The following is a 19596-nucleotide window of genomic DNA, read 5'->3' as shown; positions in this document are numbered from 1 at the left end:
CCCCGGCCTGGCCGGCGAGGACTTGCCACCGAGGCTCCAGCGGCTGCCGGGACCGGCCGGGCTAGGGCTTGAAGAAGTGGATGGCCATCTTTATTAAGGGCAGCGCTGAGAAGAGAGGCTGCCGCCGCCCTACGCCCGGCTCCTAAGGCGCCCCGGAGGGGCGGGAGTGCGCCTCAAAACGGGTTGCCTGCGGCCTCTGCGGTTGGGGGGGTGAAATGAGAGTGACTTGAGGAAGCCGCGGCAGGGACTGTGCTCGCTCGTCCGCCCGCCCGTCCGTCGCAGCTCCGCGCGCCCTCGCTGACATCAGCGGTGCTTGCCCGGTGCGGCTGGCTGAAGCGCCCTGCCGCCATCTTGGCTACGGGCAGTCCCGCGAGGGAGCCGGGAGCTGCTCCCAGTCGCCTGCCATCTTACCGGGGCAGCCCCACCGGAGGGAGAGCGGGTCCAGCCCCGTCTGCGACGGCGAGTCCTTGCGCGGGCCGCGGGCATTGCCCGGCGTTGGCACGGCCCTGCCGCGGCGGTGAGGGGCTGGCGGGGAGCGAGGCTGGGCCGGCTTCTCTGGCCCTCGACCGGGTGGGACGGGCGAACGGGACCGCGGGCGGGGAAACGCGTGGGGCCTTTCCTCCCGCAGAGCTGCAAACCCGTCAGTTTTCCGGCGAGGGGCATTCACCTCTTGTTGTCAAGTCATCCTCTTGAGGTAAAGTGACTTGATTGTTGTACGATACTTGGGGGGGGGCGGGGGTGGGGAACTTCCCGACATCTTCCCGGTTTTTGGTTCTTCAACGTTTAAACATGCACAGTTGCACCTTCCTTTCTCTTCATTGATAATTTCACTAGAGTTAAACTTTCAACCGCCAGGAATCACGGTTTGGAGTAACAGCAGGTTAATATGCAAGCTAAGCTGTGTGTACCAGTTGTTAAGAAACAGCTTTAGTTTTACTGTTTATTCTCATCTGATTTACCTAATGAATCAATCTCATTTCTATGAAAGAGAGGAAGTTTTGCCTGCAGTTTATGTTACGTATATTTCACATACACAGTGTAAATGATCAGCAGTTTGGGATTTTCAGGAATTTCAGGTTGACTATCAAGAAATGAACGTTAGGATGTCATGTGTTGGACTGCGAAATCTTCTCCAAGGGCTGAGCTTCAGTGTCAAATACTACTCTAAGCATAACCATCTTCAAACAATATGTCTTTATAGTAAAACACAACAAAAAAAATGCCACATCCTGGACTGTTCAGGAAGCACATGCACACATAAGACTCTGCCAACTGGAAGCATCCTGCCATGGAGATTATTTTCCTGCAAGGTACGCTCTTTAAGTATAGACTTAATGTCAACAACTACCTTGGCACATGTGTTAAGGAAACCAGCCATATTTTTCAAATGTCAAGAAACACATTTTTCCTAAAGGGTCTGAAGCAGAGGGATAAATATTAGTATTTCAGTTATATTCAGAGACTTACACTGTTGTTCAACTTCCCTATACTTTTTTGATATAAAGCTGCATTTTGGTTGATTTTCCTGCTGTAGCAGTTTCTTAAAAATTGGTATCTTCCAGAAAGATTCAGATAAAGTGTCAGGAGAAGACTGCAGGGAGAGATCAGCTAGTGTAGAGGCAAAGTGTCCAAACTGATGATAGCAGACTTAACCACCATGAGCTGGCTCAAAAAACCTCATCTTTTTTGGTGCTGACCAGTAAGTCATGGTTTGCACCATATTAAATGTTATTCTATTGACTTCTCATAATTATATTCACATGTCATAAACTATACTTTAAAAGGTACTTGGATTTACTTCTGTAAGTAAATATTGTGTAAATGGGTGGTAATGTATCATCCACAGAGTCAGAAAATTGTATGAAATAATTTCAGGTTTTCTGTTCCTGTGTTTCTAATACAGAGTTTGCTAAAGGTATTATAAAAGTTTACTGCAGTATGACAGCCTGTAAACTGATTTATATGTATAATGCATAAGTACCGTTTAAAAAGATTGGTGGTTTAGTTTATTTTACAGTAAACATGTTTTCAGATGGATGCATGGTGTTCTAAAATTGTTTCAAGTTGACAGTGTTTCTTAAATGGTAACCCAAAGATCATCTTGTTGTAACCCTGTTATTTGTAACCATAATGTAAACAGGTCCTAAGTCTGTGTCTGAAGTATAAGCAAATATTTCAAGGAGAACATATGAAGTCTTGATGGATGAGAATGTGTGGTTCTGTTTATTCATTGGTAGTTCACTAACACAACACGCTGCTCTAAGACACTGGTTCCACAGTACAAACAGGTGGTTTTCACCTGAAAGGAAGCTGTGCCTGTTTGCTTTGGAGCAGATGTTTGCAAACTGATTGTCACCAAGTTCCTCTGCTATCCTCAAAATCTTTCTAGATGCTCTTCTAGATGACTGTTTTTTCCGCAGGCAGGGAGGTGTACAGGTAACTAATATATATCCACACTGTGGCCACCAGCTCTGTATAATATTTCCAAATAAATATAATGGGAACTGTTGAAAACAAGAGGGGAGTCATCAAAAGATTCATAAAGTGTGGAACTTGCCAGAATAACTTGTGGTTGCTAAAATTTTACATAGGTATAAGGGGAGATGATACATGTACATGAAAAAGACTTTTTAAATATCCAGAAACCACATTCAGTTCAGGAAATTCCTGAGCTAAAATCATTGGAAAGCTGGGGGAATACTTGTTGGGGAATATAATCTGTGTCCAATTCTTATGCTTTCCTAAGTATCCAGTTGTGGCCACTGTGGGGTTTTTCTTTGGTTGCTTCTGGTTTGGGGAATGGTGTTTTCCTACAGCAGTTTTTCCAGTGACTGGGGAGAGGGTGGTACAACTAACACATCCTGTAATTTCTTCACCTTGACCAATTGCACAGTTGCTCCAGAGCTTCTCTAAGGGCTTTCATGGTTTCTTTGACTTGTGCTTCTGATTTGATATACTAGGCTAGAGAGACCATTGGTCTGAACCAGCAATGAACACTCATATGCTCTCATGAATGATGTGGTTTATATTCATAGGGAGGTTGGTAACTGAAGCAAATAGTTTCTCTTCCTTTTAGTCTATGCATGTGTGAAGACAAACTAGGAACAAACCAGCCATTCTTGATGCAAAGTGAGGACGGGGTAAAAAGTATATGCTGCTTTTTAAGTTTAGACACATTCACTTAATACACTGAATGTTATAATGCTACTTTGTGTGATCTGTGCAGTGTTATGTACTGTAATATATGTTAAGCTTATTAGATCAAATGAGATTTTACAATAAGCAAAAAGAAGTAGTATTGTTCTAGAAATTTTAACACTTTTAACATTTTTACAAGAGAAGACAGCTTTGTTGACAATGAGGTAGCAGTAGTCTGCTCATGGGTTGTGGAAAACCAGATCCCTAAGCTTATTCCTGATAAAATTGTTGCAGAACCCCTATCAGTTCACAGCTTCACTTCATTCTGCACGTTATGAACATTTATACTAACGCTTTTGAGGAGGTGGAACAAGAACCTGAACAAGCTGCTAGGACTTCTAGGCACAGGGACATAAGTGTGGGCAGCATTGTTGTCTAGGAAAGTGTTCTGGTTTCAGCTAGGATAGAGTTAATTGTCTTCCTCGTAGCTGGTACAGTGCTATGTTTTGAGTTCAGTACGTGAAGAATGTTGATAACACTGATGTTTTCAGTTGTTGCTCAGTAGTGTTTAGACTAAAGTCAAGGATTTTTCAGCTTCTCATGTCCAGCCAGCAAGAAGGCTGGAGGGGCAAAAGAAGTTGGGAGGGGACACAGCCAGGGCAGCTGACCCAAAGTGGCCAACAGGGTATTCCATACCGTGGGACGTCACGTCTAGTATGGGAACTGGGGGGAGTGGGGGCGGGGAATCGCCGCTAGGGGACTAACTGGGTGTTGGTCGGCAGGTGGTGAGCAATTGCCCTGCACATCATTGGTACATTCCAATCCTTTTATTACTACTGTTGTCATTTTATTAGTATTATCATTATTAGTTTCTTCTGTTCTATTAAACCGTTCTTATCTCAACCCACGAGTTTTACTTCTTTTCCCGATTTTCTCCCCCATCCCACTGGATGGGGGGGAGTGAGCGAGCGGCTGCGTGGTGCTTAGTTGCTGGCTGGGGTTAAACCACGACAGAAAGGAAAGAGAAACGATACTCCTAAGACAGGAAAATTATGAAAGAACACCTCTGAAGAAGGAAAAATAACAGAATTCCATAAAAATTAATTAAAAACTAGTTCCAGAGCAAGAACAAACATATTTACATATAATCAATTAAGAGCATACATTAATAGTACCCTAAATTTTTAAGAGAAGACCTCAATAAGTGTGTCAAGTATAACACATTTGTCAATGTCTCCTTAAAACATCACGAAGAATTGAAAAGAAAAAACTTGTCCCAATTGTGGTTTTTCTTTTTAATGGCACATACTATTGTAATAATGCAAAGTTGGTTTTGGGTCTATAGCTCAGGAAATGTCATTATTGCCTCAATATATTCATATTGGAGTACAGAGTGCTGACTTACAGCCACTGTTGTCTTCCCTTACTCAGCAGGAAGGAACAAAAATCCCTTCCAAAAGGAAGCAAAATACATCCATAATAACATCAGAGCTTTTGTACAAGAATCTTCTAAAATCAGAGCAGGAAAACTGGAATGACATTTCAGCAAGATACAAAGCCATGACAGAAAGAATCAAGGAAAAATTAGAAGAATTGCACAACAAGTATACATTCAATTCAGTAAGCCCAAGGGTAAGTGGCAAAAAATACAAACATTTCTCATCACTGAGTATAGTGATGAGATAAAAGGCAGTAAAGCCATTCCTGCTATAAAATGCTGTTTTACTGATTAATTTATGGTGGGGGTTTTGAGTTTTGAGTATTTTAATAATTGTGGATAGTAACAGCATGTGTTTAGAACAGCTTATACCTGTTACGATAGCGTATTTACCTTAATTACTCCATAGGCAAAAACAAGTAAAGATACAATAATCATCTGACTTTTGGATAAAGAATACAAGACATCGTAAGTTACAAGAGCAATTGGAGGTGATCTGAGCCTTTTGTTAAATTTAGAGCAGGTAGAGGTAGCTTAGGTACCCTAACTTTGAAAGAACCTTTCTGATGCATGCAATTCCTTCTTCAGTATCAAATACATGTGCTATATTCTGTCATTTGTGTATGTTACAATTGTGTTGTACAGAACAATGATTGAATATAGGGATTCTAAGGAAATAGCCTCACTGTATGTTGGACTTAAAACATGTTTGTTTTGTATTGAACAGATCAGGTTTGGAGAGAATGTGTACTTTGAAGAGAATGGCTGCATATTTCTTTCAAAAGCAGATGATGGTAAGGGATTTCTCTTCCTACCATGGTACGATTGTTGAAAATGTTGTACATTTATCACTTAGTGTACTTTTCTTACATTAAAGCTTATTTGCTCTGTTTCTTAAAATAAAATACTTTTATAAAATTATTTAATGATTGATTAATAATTCTAGAATCCTGAATCTGAAAAGGTGAGGTGAAGAGAGTTAGAGAATAGTATATATTGATACTAAGGCAAGTTGCTGGAGGGGAAAGAGGGAGGTACCTTCTTTTCAGAGTGCTAAGCTAACATTTTGAAAAAGGAAAAGCACATTCATGCTTTTTTATTTGAGGGGGTTGAAAAAAAATATTACTAATTGTATTTAGTAAAAACAACTGTGCTTTAGGTATCTGAACTTAAAAACTTAATACATTTACTAGAAGCCAAGATCTACACTTTTAAAATATTTTTAACAATAACTACAAGACTTATTTTTTTTCCTGGAACTGTAATTTTTTTGTTGATTTTTACGAACTGCATTTGCAAATATCTTGCAAGACAAATATTTAGTGTTAATAAATTGTAGTAGTATGCTTGCAAATATTGCAGGCAGACTTGTTAAATACAGGCATTAACAACCACATTCATTTTGACGTTGCCTTAATTACAGGATTTTTTTTGCTGTCTCTTTTTTATGTAGTAGATGAAGGAAATGTTGACGTTTTATTCAGTACCAAAGATCTTGGCTTTTCTGATGCCTTTATTCAACGGATCAGAATTTCACCAGATCAGAGATACATGGCCATCAGCTTAAAAAGTGAAAATTCTGAAGAGGCAACCTGCGTTATTATGAAACTTGATCATTCTCCTGTCATAGAAAAAGTAATTCCAAGTGTATTCAGTTTTGGTAAGTTGTTTATAAATGTCCTGTGGATCATACCAGCTTTCAACACAACATTTTTGCTAGTCTACAAATAAAATAATGAAGCAACATTTTTATATTTGTTGAATTGTTTCTTATTTACAATTTCTTTCACACTGCACAACAAGTTATCTGATGTGGATGAAAGTGACTGCTTTCATGATACAAGTTTTCCTTCATTGTAAAAGCAAGCATTTATACATGTTTGAATAGTCATGCATATCATTCTTTTTGTTGAATTCAATATGCTTCTTTAAAAATTTACTGATGTAATTGTTTGCAATATAAAGATCTTTTTGAGAAATGTTCTAGTTATTAAACCCTTACAGCTACAACTGAAGTCACTGATAGCTGTAGGCACTTAGCTTCACTGAAAAGTGTGCAAGTGCTACCTACTGTTAAGTATTGGCTGGAATTTCAACTGGGCTCCAGGATGTGCATCACAATTCAGAACCCAGTCAGGCCTTGAGTCAGTTCTTCCAGAATAGATTACAGAGCTTTACATTGTTGTTAAAATAAGCAGAGGTAAACTGAAGTGAATGGGAAATCTTTCTTTTTTAAGAGTATGTTAAAGAATATAGAAAAAAAGAGCACAATAGCATGTATACAACGTTCCACATCTTATATGTTCGATTATATTGTTAGATGTCATCAAGTATCTATAGTGCAGTAAGCAATTTGCCTGGGCGGGGCAAAAAATTAAAACTTTAGGTAAAAATTCCTAGTTAGAAAAATGAAGAGTAGCAAGAATTTAATGTTGTGTTTGCACAATTGAAGTTTGTAATGCCTGTTGAAAACTAGGCCTTCAAAGTTGCCAGTGACATTTTTAACTATATTTGATTTGAACATCTATCTAGGTTTGTCTGGAAGAATCAGTACCTTTAAGAAACCAACTCCGTGTTGCCTACATAGGTGTAACAGATTATGGTAGATAATAAGAGTACAAAAAATTACTATCAGAATGGTAGAGGTTATAGCCATTTTGCAAACTTACTCAGCTGTAAGTGAGGTACAGAGGTATCATGAAGTACAGAGGTACCTCAATAATGAGCAGTTAGGTCTTATGACCACTTGCAAAGCATATGCTTGTACTGCATGATACACAATAGTAGACAGACAAATGGAAGTTCTTGAAAATTTACATCTGTGGTTTTTTTAAATGCTAGGCTATAGAAGAACTTGGATTTGCCTTCTAAAGGCTTTTCTTCATAGTGAACCCCCAGGTACCTGTGCATTTTGGAGCCACATTGCTGTTCAGATAGCAAATTATTTGCATTACTTCAGTGTGGTACTTCCTTGGGTTTTATACTGGAAATTAGTATTTATGCATAAGACAGCATACAGTAACTTTTTAATATCATATGTATTAAACATTATTCTGGTGGCTATAGGAGCAGAAGAGACAGCAGTAATTTGGCTGGATCAGTCAGATTACTAAACTTCAGAATAGCAAGGTTCCTGTATTTACACATTTCTAATGTTGGTGAACACAAATACAAGCATAGAAAACTGGAGAATTTTTATCTCAGCAGTACCCATGGGGCACATGCATCATCTCTTTTCTCTAAATGGTTTGCATGCAGTCACATGTAGTGGTGCAGTGCTCATACTCTATGACCTCGCTGACTCCATCTAAACCTCTGTTTCTCTGCTAAGTTTTATACAGCCAAACTTCCTGTGTTTTCCTGTTACCTCCAGAACCCCCACAGGGTCAAGAGCTTCTTCTTCCTGGGCCCTAGAATGTTGTCCTCTGCCCTTTTTTTTTTTTTTTTTTAAATATATTATGAGATTCTTGTTCTGTGGGATTCTGAGAAAACATGGAAAATTTTTTTTGTGGCTTACCCTGGCCTCTGGGATGTAGAAGCGCTGTCCTCAGTTCCACGTCAGCTCCAACCCACCTTTTTCAGCGTTGGGTCCAGTGTTCATGGAGCTCCATTTTCTACCAGTAATAGTATACACTGTTCCAAATTTGATATGCATTTGTCTTTTTTCCAGAATGGGCTACAAATGATGTTCTGTATTACACAAGTCAGAAGAACCTTAAATGCCAGAATGTGTTTATGACAACTTTCACTGATCAGAAACATACTAAGTTAGTTTATACAGAACAAGATGCAAGGTAATACTTACCTAAAATATAACAAGTCCTTTACGTATTCTAGAGTATTTTATATGTAAAATATAACTGGTTTGGAAAACAAATTCTTCTATATCATATTCAAAATGGTAAAAGCCAATTTTAAGTTGTGTTCTGCTGTCAGTAGTGCCTTATGCAGTCTGAGAATGTGCTCTGTTCTCCTCTTGATATGTGATCAACAGAGATTTAACTTCCTCTCTTACCTCACGAGTTCAGCTGAGTTTATAAATGTCAAGGTCAGTCTCAGGTCAGGGTGTCCTTTAATGAATGTGTGACAGTGTCATATAGGGTAAATCAGACTGTGGATTTCATTTTGTTTTCTCTGCTATTGATGTCTGATACATCTTTTAAAAAACATAGAAGTTCAGGCTAATTCTTGCTCTGGGTAATGGATGAGCAAAATCATTACAGCATTCCCAGAGATAGAACTGTTGTTGACTGAATACCCTCTCAATAACCTTTCTTTAAGCAGTGGTTTAGGAAGACGAGAAGGCTCTTGCTAAATTGAGTGCAGAACTAGTTTTTCAGCCGTGTAGCATGTGGTAGATTCATACAGCATTCCATAAACGTTTGTGATTATTCTTAATTTGAGTTACATATTCAGTAAAGAAATTTCAATTATACTTCAATCTTAATAAAAACAGGAAAAAATCTGCAGTTGAGATGGAACAAATAAGATCCGTTTGTTCCAGTTGCATTTGATGCATAATTTTGGAAAATCAAGTTGCACTGACCTGACACTTCCCCACAGGGAAACTGTTGGCATAATTCTGAAGGTCATAGTCATTACAGTAAATCTACTAGAAACTTACTCTAAAGGTTCATGTGCTATTGTAGCTCATAAATGAACTCACTTGTTCATCGGAGATGGCAAGACATTCTTTTGTATTGCCATTGAGCAGTTCTGTTCTACATTTCACCAGCTCATTTTAGGTGCAATCAAATATTCTTTTTTTAGAAGATGAATATTTCTTGACTTCCTTAAAAAAAAAAGCTACAAAGACAAAAAAAATTTGTAATATCAGGGTCAGAGTCCTTGGGGAGAAGCATAACCTGCATTTCAGCTTGACTCTTTTAGAGGTAAGGTCAGCAGAGCTGAACTGTTGGAATCTCTACTGAATGCACTGCCACACTTTTACCAAATTCACGTGTATTAGAGAGGCAGGAGGCTGATGCCTTGCAGACTTTAGATCCCCTGCTGTGCCTGCCCTACCAATGTCAAGAGGGTGCAATTAGAAAAAACAATAGTACCAAAAACATTGGAGTTGCTCTACCTGCAAATAATTAAAGGCACTTAAAATGCTATCTAAAGCATCCTTCCCTTCACCAGTCAAATATTTTGAAGTCTAGAGGGATCATTATTGCAGTCATATATCTGATCTGTATAATGTAGATTATGGTACTCCACCCTGCAATTTCTTGATGAAATCTTCTGGTTCTTTGTGTTGGACAGTTTTGCTTTTAGAGACATCCAGTCTTAAAGATTCAAAATGGCAAAGAAACTGCTATGTCCCAAGACATGACATTCCAGTTAATTAGGATGACTCAGAAATCTGAATCTGAATTTCAGCCTGAACTTGTCTAATATTAGCATCCAGCCACTGGCTATCATTCTGTTTTCTGTTTCTAGATTTTAGAAGCATTTAAAACCAGTAGATAGTTCCTAGTTTCTTAGATAGTTCCAAAACCAGTTCCTAGTTTCCAGCTTTATCACTGCAACACTGTCCGTCTTGTCGCATATAGGCTTCTGTACTTTTTTTAAAAGTAGTCTTTTTGTCTTACTTGCTTCAGACCAAGTTAGGTCAGTAACACTTGGGCTTTTTATCAGTTTATCTTTAAAATAGCTCTTGCTTTTCTTTGTTACTGCTGTTCCCACGTGATGTCCTTCATTAATTTTAATTTAATTATCCATTATTACTTTTTTTTAAAATAGGGTTATGAGCTCAATAAGAGGCTCTAAGTTTTGCCTGAATTTTAAAGCCTGTATACATCCGTGAGCATCCAGTCTATCTCAGTGATGCAAAAACCTGTATTCATTTGGGCAACAAATGAACTGCTTTCCTTTCATATTTCAGGTTCTGCACACAAGATCCTGGTTTTTGAATCCCAGGATAAATGCAGCAGGAGTGGGTTTGGGAACCAAGTAGTCTGGAATTTCTCTAGCCTACTTACAGGCATGCTGTTTCTTACCTTGCAGATGTAAGCCCATGATTCTGAAACAACCTGTATTCTTAAAATACTAATCAAGTTTAAGCTTTTTTTTTTTTTTTAAATTATTCCTTACAGATTCTTTGTGGACATATATTGCACAAAAGATAGACGTTTTCTCACTATCAACAGCAACAGCAAGACAACGTCGGAAGTTTGGCTGATTGACTGTAGACATCCTTTTAAGTTACCTGCTCTTGTACAAGCACGAACAAAAGGAGTCATTTACCATATTGAGCACAGAAATGATGAGTTATATATCCTTACTACATACGGAGAACTTGCAGAATATAAGGTAATTTTAACTGATAATAAGATTCAGAGGATTCATTCAGATACCTGTTGCAGATCATATAGAAATAGTAAGGCTGGCTTGTAATTCTGTGCTTCACGCCTTACTGAAATAATTTAAGAGACTTACACAGAGCTGTATGGATTGAAAGACTGATAGTAGTACATGGAGTCTCACGTGTAGCATGCCAGTTTGATTCTAACTCCTTTGGCAACATCAAGAAATGAATATGCTTTTAACAGTCATTTCCCCTATATTAAGATTTAAGTTGGTGATCTCAGCCTATATAACCAAACCACCTACAGTTCTGCTGGCCACACTGAAAGCACTTATTGCATGATAATCTTCTATAGATTAATCTATGAGAATTGAACTTACTCTTCTAAATGTTACTGAATTGTTTTTCCATTTTGCCCAAGTAAAGGGAGTTTAAAAACCTCCAGTTTTAGTCAGGCAAAACGCCCCAATACAAACTAATAATTTTTTGCAGTAAAAACATTGCATGAGATCACCTATGTGTCTGTACATCTCATTTGTAACTCTTACTACATTTTAGTAATGCAAGGTTGGTTTTTGTTTTTATAGCTGATGAAGGCACCAGTGGCTTCCAGTGGCATGGAGAACTGGCAGTTAGTTTATGCACTGGAAAAGAAAACCAAGCTAGTAGACTTGGAGATGTTTAGTGATCACTGTGTTATGTTCCTGAAGAATGCTGGTCATCTTTACTTAAATGTGATTTCTTTTGTTTCACATTTAGTTCAGTCAATAGAGGTATGTTTTAGCTTGGCTTAAGCAGCTTCATATTTTTCCAACACTATTTAATTTTTTTTTTTTTAACATAACATTATAGTGAAAGCAAAGATTAATTCCAAGAGTAGAAGTGGTTTGGAAACTATAATACTGTCAAGTTCATCATTGTGACTAATTGTATTTCATGTGGTGGCTTATTACAGCACTTAGAGAGCAGTTATCCTATGAGTCAGTTCTTTCTTCAACTTACTACAGTCAAGATCTTTACAATACAGCTGATTAAGTAAAATAGGACTTGATTCCCTAAACACTCTACTGAGTTTTACTGGGCCTATTTTTGGTTACACTTACCCATGTAAGCAAGGAAATAAGCCTGGCCCTGCCACAGAAGAAAATTAGAACATTCAGAAGACAAGTATAGACACTGTCTCATAAAAATGGGAAGAGTTGATAGTGCAGTACAATTTGTGCAAAATATTTCTTCCCTTCTCTAGTTGTTGCTAAATACTTGTGGATTAAAAACAAAAAGTGACTCAGTTCAAAACCATGATTTCCAGAGACCATTCAGACAAAGTATTTAATTGATTTGTTTGCATGAAAAATACAATCATCTGAACTACTCACAAGTGTATTGCAACAAGTTACCAATGCTGCATTCTATAAAACTGCTACAGAAAAAGGTTTTCAACAAAGTACACTGTATGGTCTCTGAAATCTTCATTTTTGAAAATGGTTACAGTTTGTTTATTCAGAAAGGGTCTGCAGTTACTTTGGAGAACTTGGACTTTTGCTGCCATTTTAGAAGTCTCTAGCAACCTAACCCAAGTAAGTAGTGGCCTGGCAGAGGGTTTGACTATGTCCCTGCTGCTCTCAAAGAATGAATCTTGATTTCTTTTATTCTTAGCAGAGTTAAAAATCTTAAATATAATAGCAGTAAGTGAGGGTGAATGTGCCAGGAAAAGGCTTTGTTCTTCACAATGGCTGGCACTAGGAACAAAGTCAAGAGGCAGGGGTTGTCAGTGGCTTAGCATTACTGGAGCTAACTCACAGCAAAAGCATAACAACTGAGATAGACTTGGCTGTATAACATGTTGAAGTAGGACTGGAAATCGGAAGGGAAATAGGATCTAAAAAATAAAAACAATGCAGAATGATTTCAAAGAAAGTTTTAATTTTTAAAAAAATCTACAGTAATGCCCATTTTAAACTGAATTTGGATTTATTTTTCTTTTTTATGTCATTGTTGAACTTGATCCAGTAGCCTTTGGCAACCTTTCCCCTATGTCTTTAACTTTTTCTCTGTTTCATTACTGAATTTAAAAGAAATACAGATTGTGCTACAGACAAACTGAAGATAAGTGACTTGATATTAAAAAATTTTTTCCTCTGAAGGACACACTAGGCAAAATTTACAGAAGCAGTGTAAGGGTCTCACCTGAAATGCCATGTTTTCTCAGCTACCTACGTGGGCCTGTGAATTTGAATTGGAATCTCACCCTGAACATACCACCAGCACTTGCTATTTTCAGCTCACCTCCCCAGTACACCCCCCTAAGTGTTTTGCATATTCATTTAAAGAAAATAATCTCATTGAACAAGCTGTGCAAGAGGTACCAATTATTACGAATTGTCACACTACACGTTTACTAGCTAAAAGCAAGGTAAGATTTTTCAGTCCTTTTCCCATTCCCTTTATTCTTCCCTTCCTCCCCACCCATTCAAAGAAAATGCATTTGGCAGCAAATAGAGATTAAAAAAAAAATGAAAAGAGCAGTTGGTACTATAGTTACTAAACAGTGGGTGTTTTCTTCAGTGCTATAGAAAAGAACAAGAAGGAATCGTGATAAGATTTTTTTTTTCCGTTAACCTGGGTATTCTAGAGGCGATAACAGTACACGATGAGTCGAGAATCTTAGTACAGTATAACTTAGATGTTCGTTGATGTATGGTATCATACTCTCCATGATAAATGAAAGAGATGCCAGCTGTTGAAAAGAACACCCCACAACCAGCTGCACAGTATAGATCAAGAAAGGAAAGTTTTAACAGCCTGAGTTTAAAAAAATTCGAGATGTTAATAAAGAGTTTCTGCTGCAGTAAGTGGTAAACTATTTTGTTAATAATAGATATTCTTGGTGTTAAAAAGGGAAGGAAGACTTGGGTGCTTTGGTAGTTTAAAAACTACTCAGGTGTTACACTTAAATGAATTTTATACTCTACATCCATAAGCCTCCACAGCAGAGGTTCAGGCTCTCGCTTTATTTTTCAAGAGTGCTTTGTACATTCTAAGTGAAAAAAATTACTGTAATCAAAAAAACACATTTTAAAATAAATAATTGAAGTTTTCATTGCCATGTGTCATTGAGATTTCTGCAGTGTCCTTTATTGTAAAATACTCCTTCATTTCCAGGATGAAACTTTGGTGCCAATTACAGTTTTTCATAGCATGAATTCTAAAGAGCTACACAGGAAACCACTTCTAGTTCATGTATATGGAGCTTATGGCATAGATTTGAACATGAGCTTTAAAGAAGAGAAGCTGATGTTAATTGAAGAGGGTTGGATATTAGCATATTGCCATGTTCGGTAAGTCAAAATATAAAACGGAATTAAGATTTTAATCTGTGGGATATACAGATATTTCTTGATATGCAACTGAAGCAGTACAGAAATAATTTTTTTTCATGTAGCTATACCTAATTCTTCATGCTTTTCACTTCCATCTCTTTAGATTTTTTTCAAAGTAGTTCTTAACAAAAAAAAAAAATTTACCTCAGGGGAAAAAAAAATCATACTTTCAAGACCACATACTGTATTTAGGTTTCTTAAATCAACAGAATGGTTGTATGTAACTTCTAATCTTTTGAAATCTCATTACTTCTTGTCTCATCTTTGCTGAATAAAAATTTTGATAACATGTTCAAATTGCAATGACATGCTACCTCCCTCTCTTTGAGGGCATTGTGTACTAATGTTCAGTCTGCATCTTCTGAAAGCAATTTGCCTTCTACAGCAACAACTAAGCATTTAACCTGCATCTCTTGTTCTTTTATTGGCTAAATCCTCTGTCTCCAGTTTAGCTACAAACCACTGTGTACAATAGGCTTCACATTTTCATTGATATAATAATTCAGTAGGTAAAGAAGATAACAAAAGAATCACTTTAGGGAGGGTAAGGAAGGGGGAAAATGAGCAATTGTTTGAAATACCAGTTCTAAAACAAATTCAGCATACAAATATATTCAGTCTGCTATATTCAGTGGCAAGCATTGTGCTGTTCTTCCTCCCACCCCTCTAAACATTTTAAGATGCAGGTCAGTCCTAGATGAAGATGGATTCTTCATCCAAAGATGAAGATTTTGGCAGACTAATCAGTTAGGTAATTTTAAACTTGAAACCTGAATAAGGAAATTTCAGGTGGCTTAGAACCAAAATTGTGTTTGTGTAGAAAGGAATACAAATAAATTTCAAAATTCTGTATTACAAAATACAACATTTCAAGTAGTATTTGAAATTCACAAACTAGAAAAAAAAACCCACTTTGTAACTGTCTCAAAATTTAAGCTACACAGAAGACAAATCCTGAGAGTGTCAGTGTGGTGCCGAGAATACTATTTTACTGTTTTCAATAAATGCTAGTTTGTTAGTGAGATTATTATTGAAAATATTTTAGATATTTTAATAGTTTCCTATATAAAAAGATAATATTAGTGTCTGATTTTGTATTGGCTACAATGATAGTGTCATTTCCTGAAGTGCTGCTTTTCCTGTGAGTTCCAGGACAAAAGAACACAAGGGCATGGAGCACCCTTATGCAGTTAAGCTTTTCACCAATCATCATGCACAGATTTTTTTGTCTGCATGCTGTGTATTTTAGCCATAAAGAAGGGTAAAGACAGTAATAGAAGAAGAGTTAATTGGGAAGGCAAACTCTGGTTTTGCAATTCTGTGGCTGCTGCTGTCCTTTCATTATCTGAAACTTGGCTGTGTTAACATTCTCCAAAGGAATTCCAACTTGAATTGTTTTAAATTTCAGGGGTGGAGGAGAGCTAGGTCTTAGCTGGCACAAAGATGGATGTCAGTATAATAAACTCAAAGGCCTCCATGACCTTAAGGCTTGCATCATGCTGCTGCATCAGCTAGGATTTTCTCAGCCAAAATACACAGCACTAGCAGCTGCCAGTGCGGGAGGAGTTCTTGCAGGAGCGCTGTGCAACACTGATCCAGAACTTATCAGAGCCATGGTTTTACAGGTGAGGTGCTGCAAACCTTTTATGGATTATGACATTAAACTTTTCTGTTTCATTCTACCAGTTTCAGAATTGGAAACATGCCAATTCAGAATTCACTTTCCTCATTTATTTCAGAAAACCTTGACCTAGGCATTTGAGATCCTCTCTCCTATTTGTCAACTTTTTTTTTAATAACTTCTAAGGCTCCTTTTGTAGATGTTCTAAATACAATGATGAAAACTCATCTCCCACTGACAATTGAAGAACAGGAAGAATGGGGAAATCCATTAGCAGATGAAAAATGTATGAAGTATATCAAAAGCTATTGTCCATACCAGAATATTAAGCCACAGGTAAAAACTATGCTTTCTGTGTGACATACTACAGTAATAAAGTGTATCAGTTTATAAGAAAACAAAAAATGTATACCTGGAATTTAAAAAAAAAGTCTGTTTAACTTTTCAGTGCTTTAAAACCCAGTATTTTAGAATTGTCTTAGCTGCTGCTTTATGTTAAAATGAATCATTAATGCAAATACAAACTATTTCAGTAATAATCTTAGCAATACTTGGAGTCATAAGTGACTACTGAAATGAACCAAGTGCCACCTTCTAAATAATTAGTAGATTTCAAAAACTTGTTTTGTTACAGGACTGTCAGGAAGTAATAGATTATTCTATAGTATAACAAACCTCAGCGGGTGAAATAACTTCCCCTTATGTGGGGGGGTTCTGTTGTTTTGCTGAGTTTTGCAGACTTTGTCAAAGGAGGAAGGAGGTATTTTCCACTGATTAAATACCTTCTCAGATGCAAACAATGAAATGGAAAAAGAGCTATAGCTTTGACATTGTCATCTCAGAGGAAATCTCTTTATTTGAAGTAGTGTGTTAGCTGTGTTGCATAGCTTCATTAAGTAAAAGCTTACTATATAAAAACAACTGCTCTTTATGTGTAGAAAGATTGCAAAAGTAAACTCAGCTACTGTTCTAAGGTGAACCATTCCATAATTATTATTACTCCCCTATAATTGCAATCATCAGCAAGCAGACATGTAGCAGACCTTTACCAGTGGGAAGAGGATGTTTTTTATTACCTTTTGCAAGTAGATGATCCGCTAATATGAAGTAATTTTTCAGACCAAAGTACTTTTTGCAGTTAGAGTGATAACAGTGCTTTTTTAAGAGCAGGTAATTATGTAATAGAAGTGTTTTTAGATAAATCATAACAAGTAGTACAGTAAGATAAGTAGAGAAAAACTTGTTACTTGATGAGAAAAAAATCAGTTGTCAAGTCACTGGTTTTGTTTTTTAATCTCAGTGTTATCCTTCAGTTTTTATCACGGCATATGAAAACGATCAACGGATACCACTAACAGGAGTTTTACGATATGTTCAGAAACTTAGGAAGGCTGCACTGGATCATGCCAGCAGAATAAGAAAGAAAGGTAAGAATACAAATGTTACAGATACATGGAGTTAACTAAACCAGAATATTAGTAGTCATGTAATTAAACACCATAGAGATTGACTCCTCCTTTAATGCATTCATTTGTACAATATAATCCAGTATCTAAAGCTCTGAAGTAATTTCCATTATCTGCAAAGATTTGATGTGCAGTCATACTGACAAATAGATGAACATCAGCTTCTAAGATGCACTCTCCAGAGCCTTAAAAGGGACCAGATGTCTCTATTGTAGACCTGCCTGAAAACAGTTAAACCCATATATGTTAAATACTAATAGTGACAAACCACAACAGCCTCAGGAAACCCTCTGAGATGAAGAAAAAAGAAAAAAAAAAAAAGACTGGGAGAGTACAAGTTGGGCTCAGTCTTTCCTAGGCTTCAACATATGGTGACTGTTGGACAGGGCTAGGTGAACCCATACTGTCTAGTCCAGCTACTGATACTGTCAGACTGCAGTTATGAACAACACATGGATAAAAATCTTATTTTTGCTGCTCTGTAAAAACCTATTTGTCCAAGTTTGCTACAACTGCAGGTGTTAGTCCAAGTTAGAATGACAACAGTGCCAAGGCACAGACACTTTTATACCTGAAATCAAACACTAACTTTGGGACTGTTTCCAGCAAAAGGTACATTCAAGCCTTACTATTTTCTAGTACCATCTAATCTGGGGAGAGGCTTTTACCATCAGTACCGAAACAGATCTTGAAATAGCTTTTCTAAATTTCATTATGCCCCTTCTCTGCTAGCAGCACAACTGCAGTAGTTGAGGAAGGATAGCAGATGCTGCAATTGCTGTTGCAGTCTTTACTCAAAAAGAAAAAAGCACACCTTTCCAAAAAGACTCAGAGAACAAACACACTAAATATATAAACATTTTTCAAATACCTATTTAATAGAAATACAAATAGTTTGTTCAGCAAGCCCCTATATAATTCTTCTTTTTTCTTAAGGAACAACAGAAATTGTCAGGACAGAAGACAGAATTATCTGTCCCTTAACAACTCACATCCCTGTTTACCTTTTTCCTCATTCATTCAATGTCAAGTGATCACTAGCTTCATCGTTCCAGGAAATTGGATCCCTAGTATCATCTTAGACATCCAGGCAAATGGCAGTCATTGTGATTCATCTTGGGAGGATTCACTGAATGAGGTATGTTGCCTTTATTGCACACATCTGTAACGTGCTGGGGGGAGGTGTCCCCTTGATTGATACTTCAGCCTCAGTAGTTCATGCAGTCATTGAATGTGTGTTTAAAGTCTCAAAAATAAAAAAACCTGCTGGAACGAAGGTTACGTATATATATATAAAATGTTGCAAGAGCAACTGCTGGGTTTTTACATATATAAACCAGCAGTTTTTATATATATATACATAATTATATATATTTATCAATATATATTTTCATAGATATAAAAGACCCAGTGACAGAGCCAGATTATTGAACCTCATTGTGCCTTAAGCCTCAAAATAGTGTTAAACTCCCACTGTAATGTGCTGAGGGCTTTGAATGAAAGGTTTTAAGTTGTGCAAAATATTGTTCCAGCAGGCAGAGTCTTGCACTATAGAGTATTAAGTGCTTAAAATTATCATACTGGCTATTTACTTCCATCTTCCTCATGAGTAAAACATATATAGAACCATTTAGGTTGGAAAAGACCTTCAAGACCATCGAGTCCAACCATCATCCATGCCCACTAAACCATGTCCTGAAGTGCCTTGTCTACATGCTTTTTTAATACCTCCAGGGATGGTGACTCCACCACTTCCCTGGGCAGCCTATTCCAATGTCTGACAACCCTCTCAGTAAAGAAATTTTTCCTAATATCCAACCTAAACCTCCCTTGCTGCAACTTGAGACCATTTCCTCTTGTCCTATCTCCACCCACCTGACAGAAGAGACCAGCACCCGCCTCACTACAACCCCCCTTCAGGTAGTTGTAGACAGCGATAAGGTCTCCCCTCAGCCTCCTCTTCTCCAGGCTAAACAAGCCCAGTTCCCCCAGCCGCTCTTCATAAGACTTGTGCTCCAGGCCCCTCACCAACTTGGTTGCCCTTCTCTGAACATGCTCCAGCACCTCAATGTCTTGCCTGTAGCGAGGGGCCCAAAACTGAACACAGTACCCGAGGTGCGGCCTCACCAGTGCCAAGTACAGGGGAACAACCACCTCCCTGCTCCTGCTGGCCACACTATTTCTGATGCAGGCCAGGATGCCGTTGGCCCCCTTGGCCACCTGGGCACACTGTTGGCTCATAT

At 37.7% G+C, this 19596-nt stretch overlaps 1 protein-coding gene across 2 annotated transcripts in view; it reads left to right on the top strand.

The window, feature by feature from the left end:
• The first annotated feature begins 396 nt into the window (after positions 1-396).
• PREPL (prolyl endopeptidase-like) overlaps positions 397-19596 on the top strand; it is a 26463-nt gene continuing 7263 nt past the window's right edge. The window contains exons 1-14 of one of the 2 annotated variants that reach the window (XM_010576491.1): positions 397-517; positions 1068-1310; positions 4573-4770; positions 5304-5370; positions 6033-6236; positions 8247-8370; positions 10675-10891; positions 11474-11659; positions 13096-13299; positions 14049-14224; positions 15675-15891; positions 16074-16223; positions 17188-17314; positions 18409-18491. In XM_010576491.1, coding sequence (XP_010574793.1) covers positions 1092-1310; positions 4573-4770; positions 5304-5370; positions 6033-6236; positions 8247-8370; positions 10675-10891; positions 11474-11659; positions 13096-13299; positions 14049-14224; positions 15675-15891; positions 16074-16223; positions 17188-17314; positions 18409-18491 — 2172 coding nt within the window. In that variant the 5' untranslated portion in view covers positions 397-517; positions 1068-1091. Of the gene's footprint in view, positions 518-1067; positions 1311-4569; positions 4771-5303; positions 5371-6029; positions 6237-8246; positions 8371-10674; positions 10892-11473; positions 11660-13095; positions 13300-14048; positions 14225-15674; positions 15892-16073; positions 16224-17187; positions 17315-18384; positions 18492-19596 lie in introns of both variants that reach the window. The other variant, XM_010576490.1, reaches the window with a different exon arrangement.

This window comes from Haliaeetus leucocephalus, unplaced genomic scaffold (genome assembly GCF_000737465.1).
Source record: "Haliaeetus leucocephalus isolate CR32 unplaced genomic scaffold, Haliaeetus_leucocephalus-4.0 Scaffold526, whole genome shotgun sequence".
Taxonomy (NCBI): domain Eukaryota; kingdom Metazoa; phylum Chordata; class Aves; order Accipitriformes; family Accipitridae; genus Haliaeetus; species Haliaeetus leucocephalus.
This window is presented reverse-complemented; position numbering and strand designations above follow the sequence as displayed.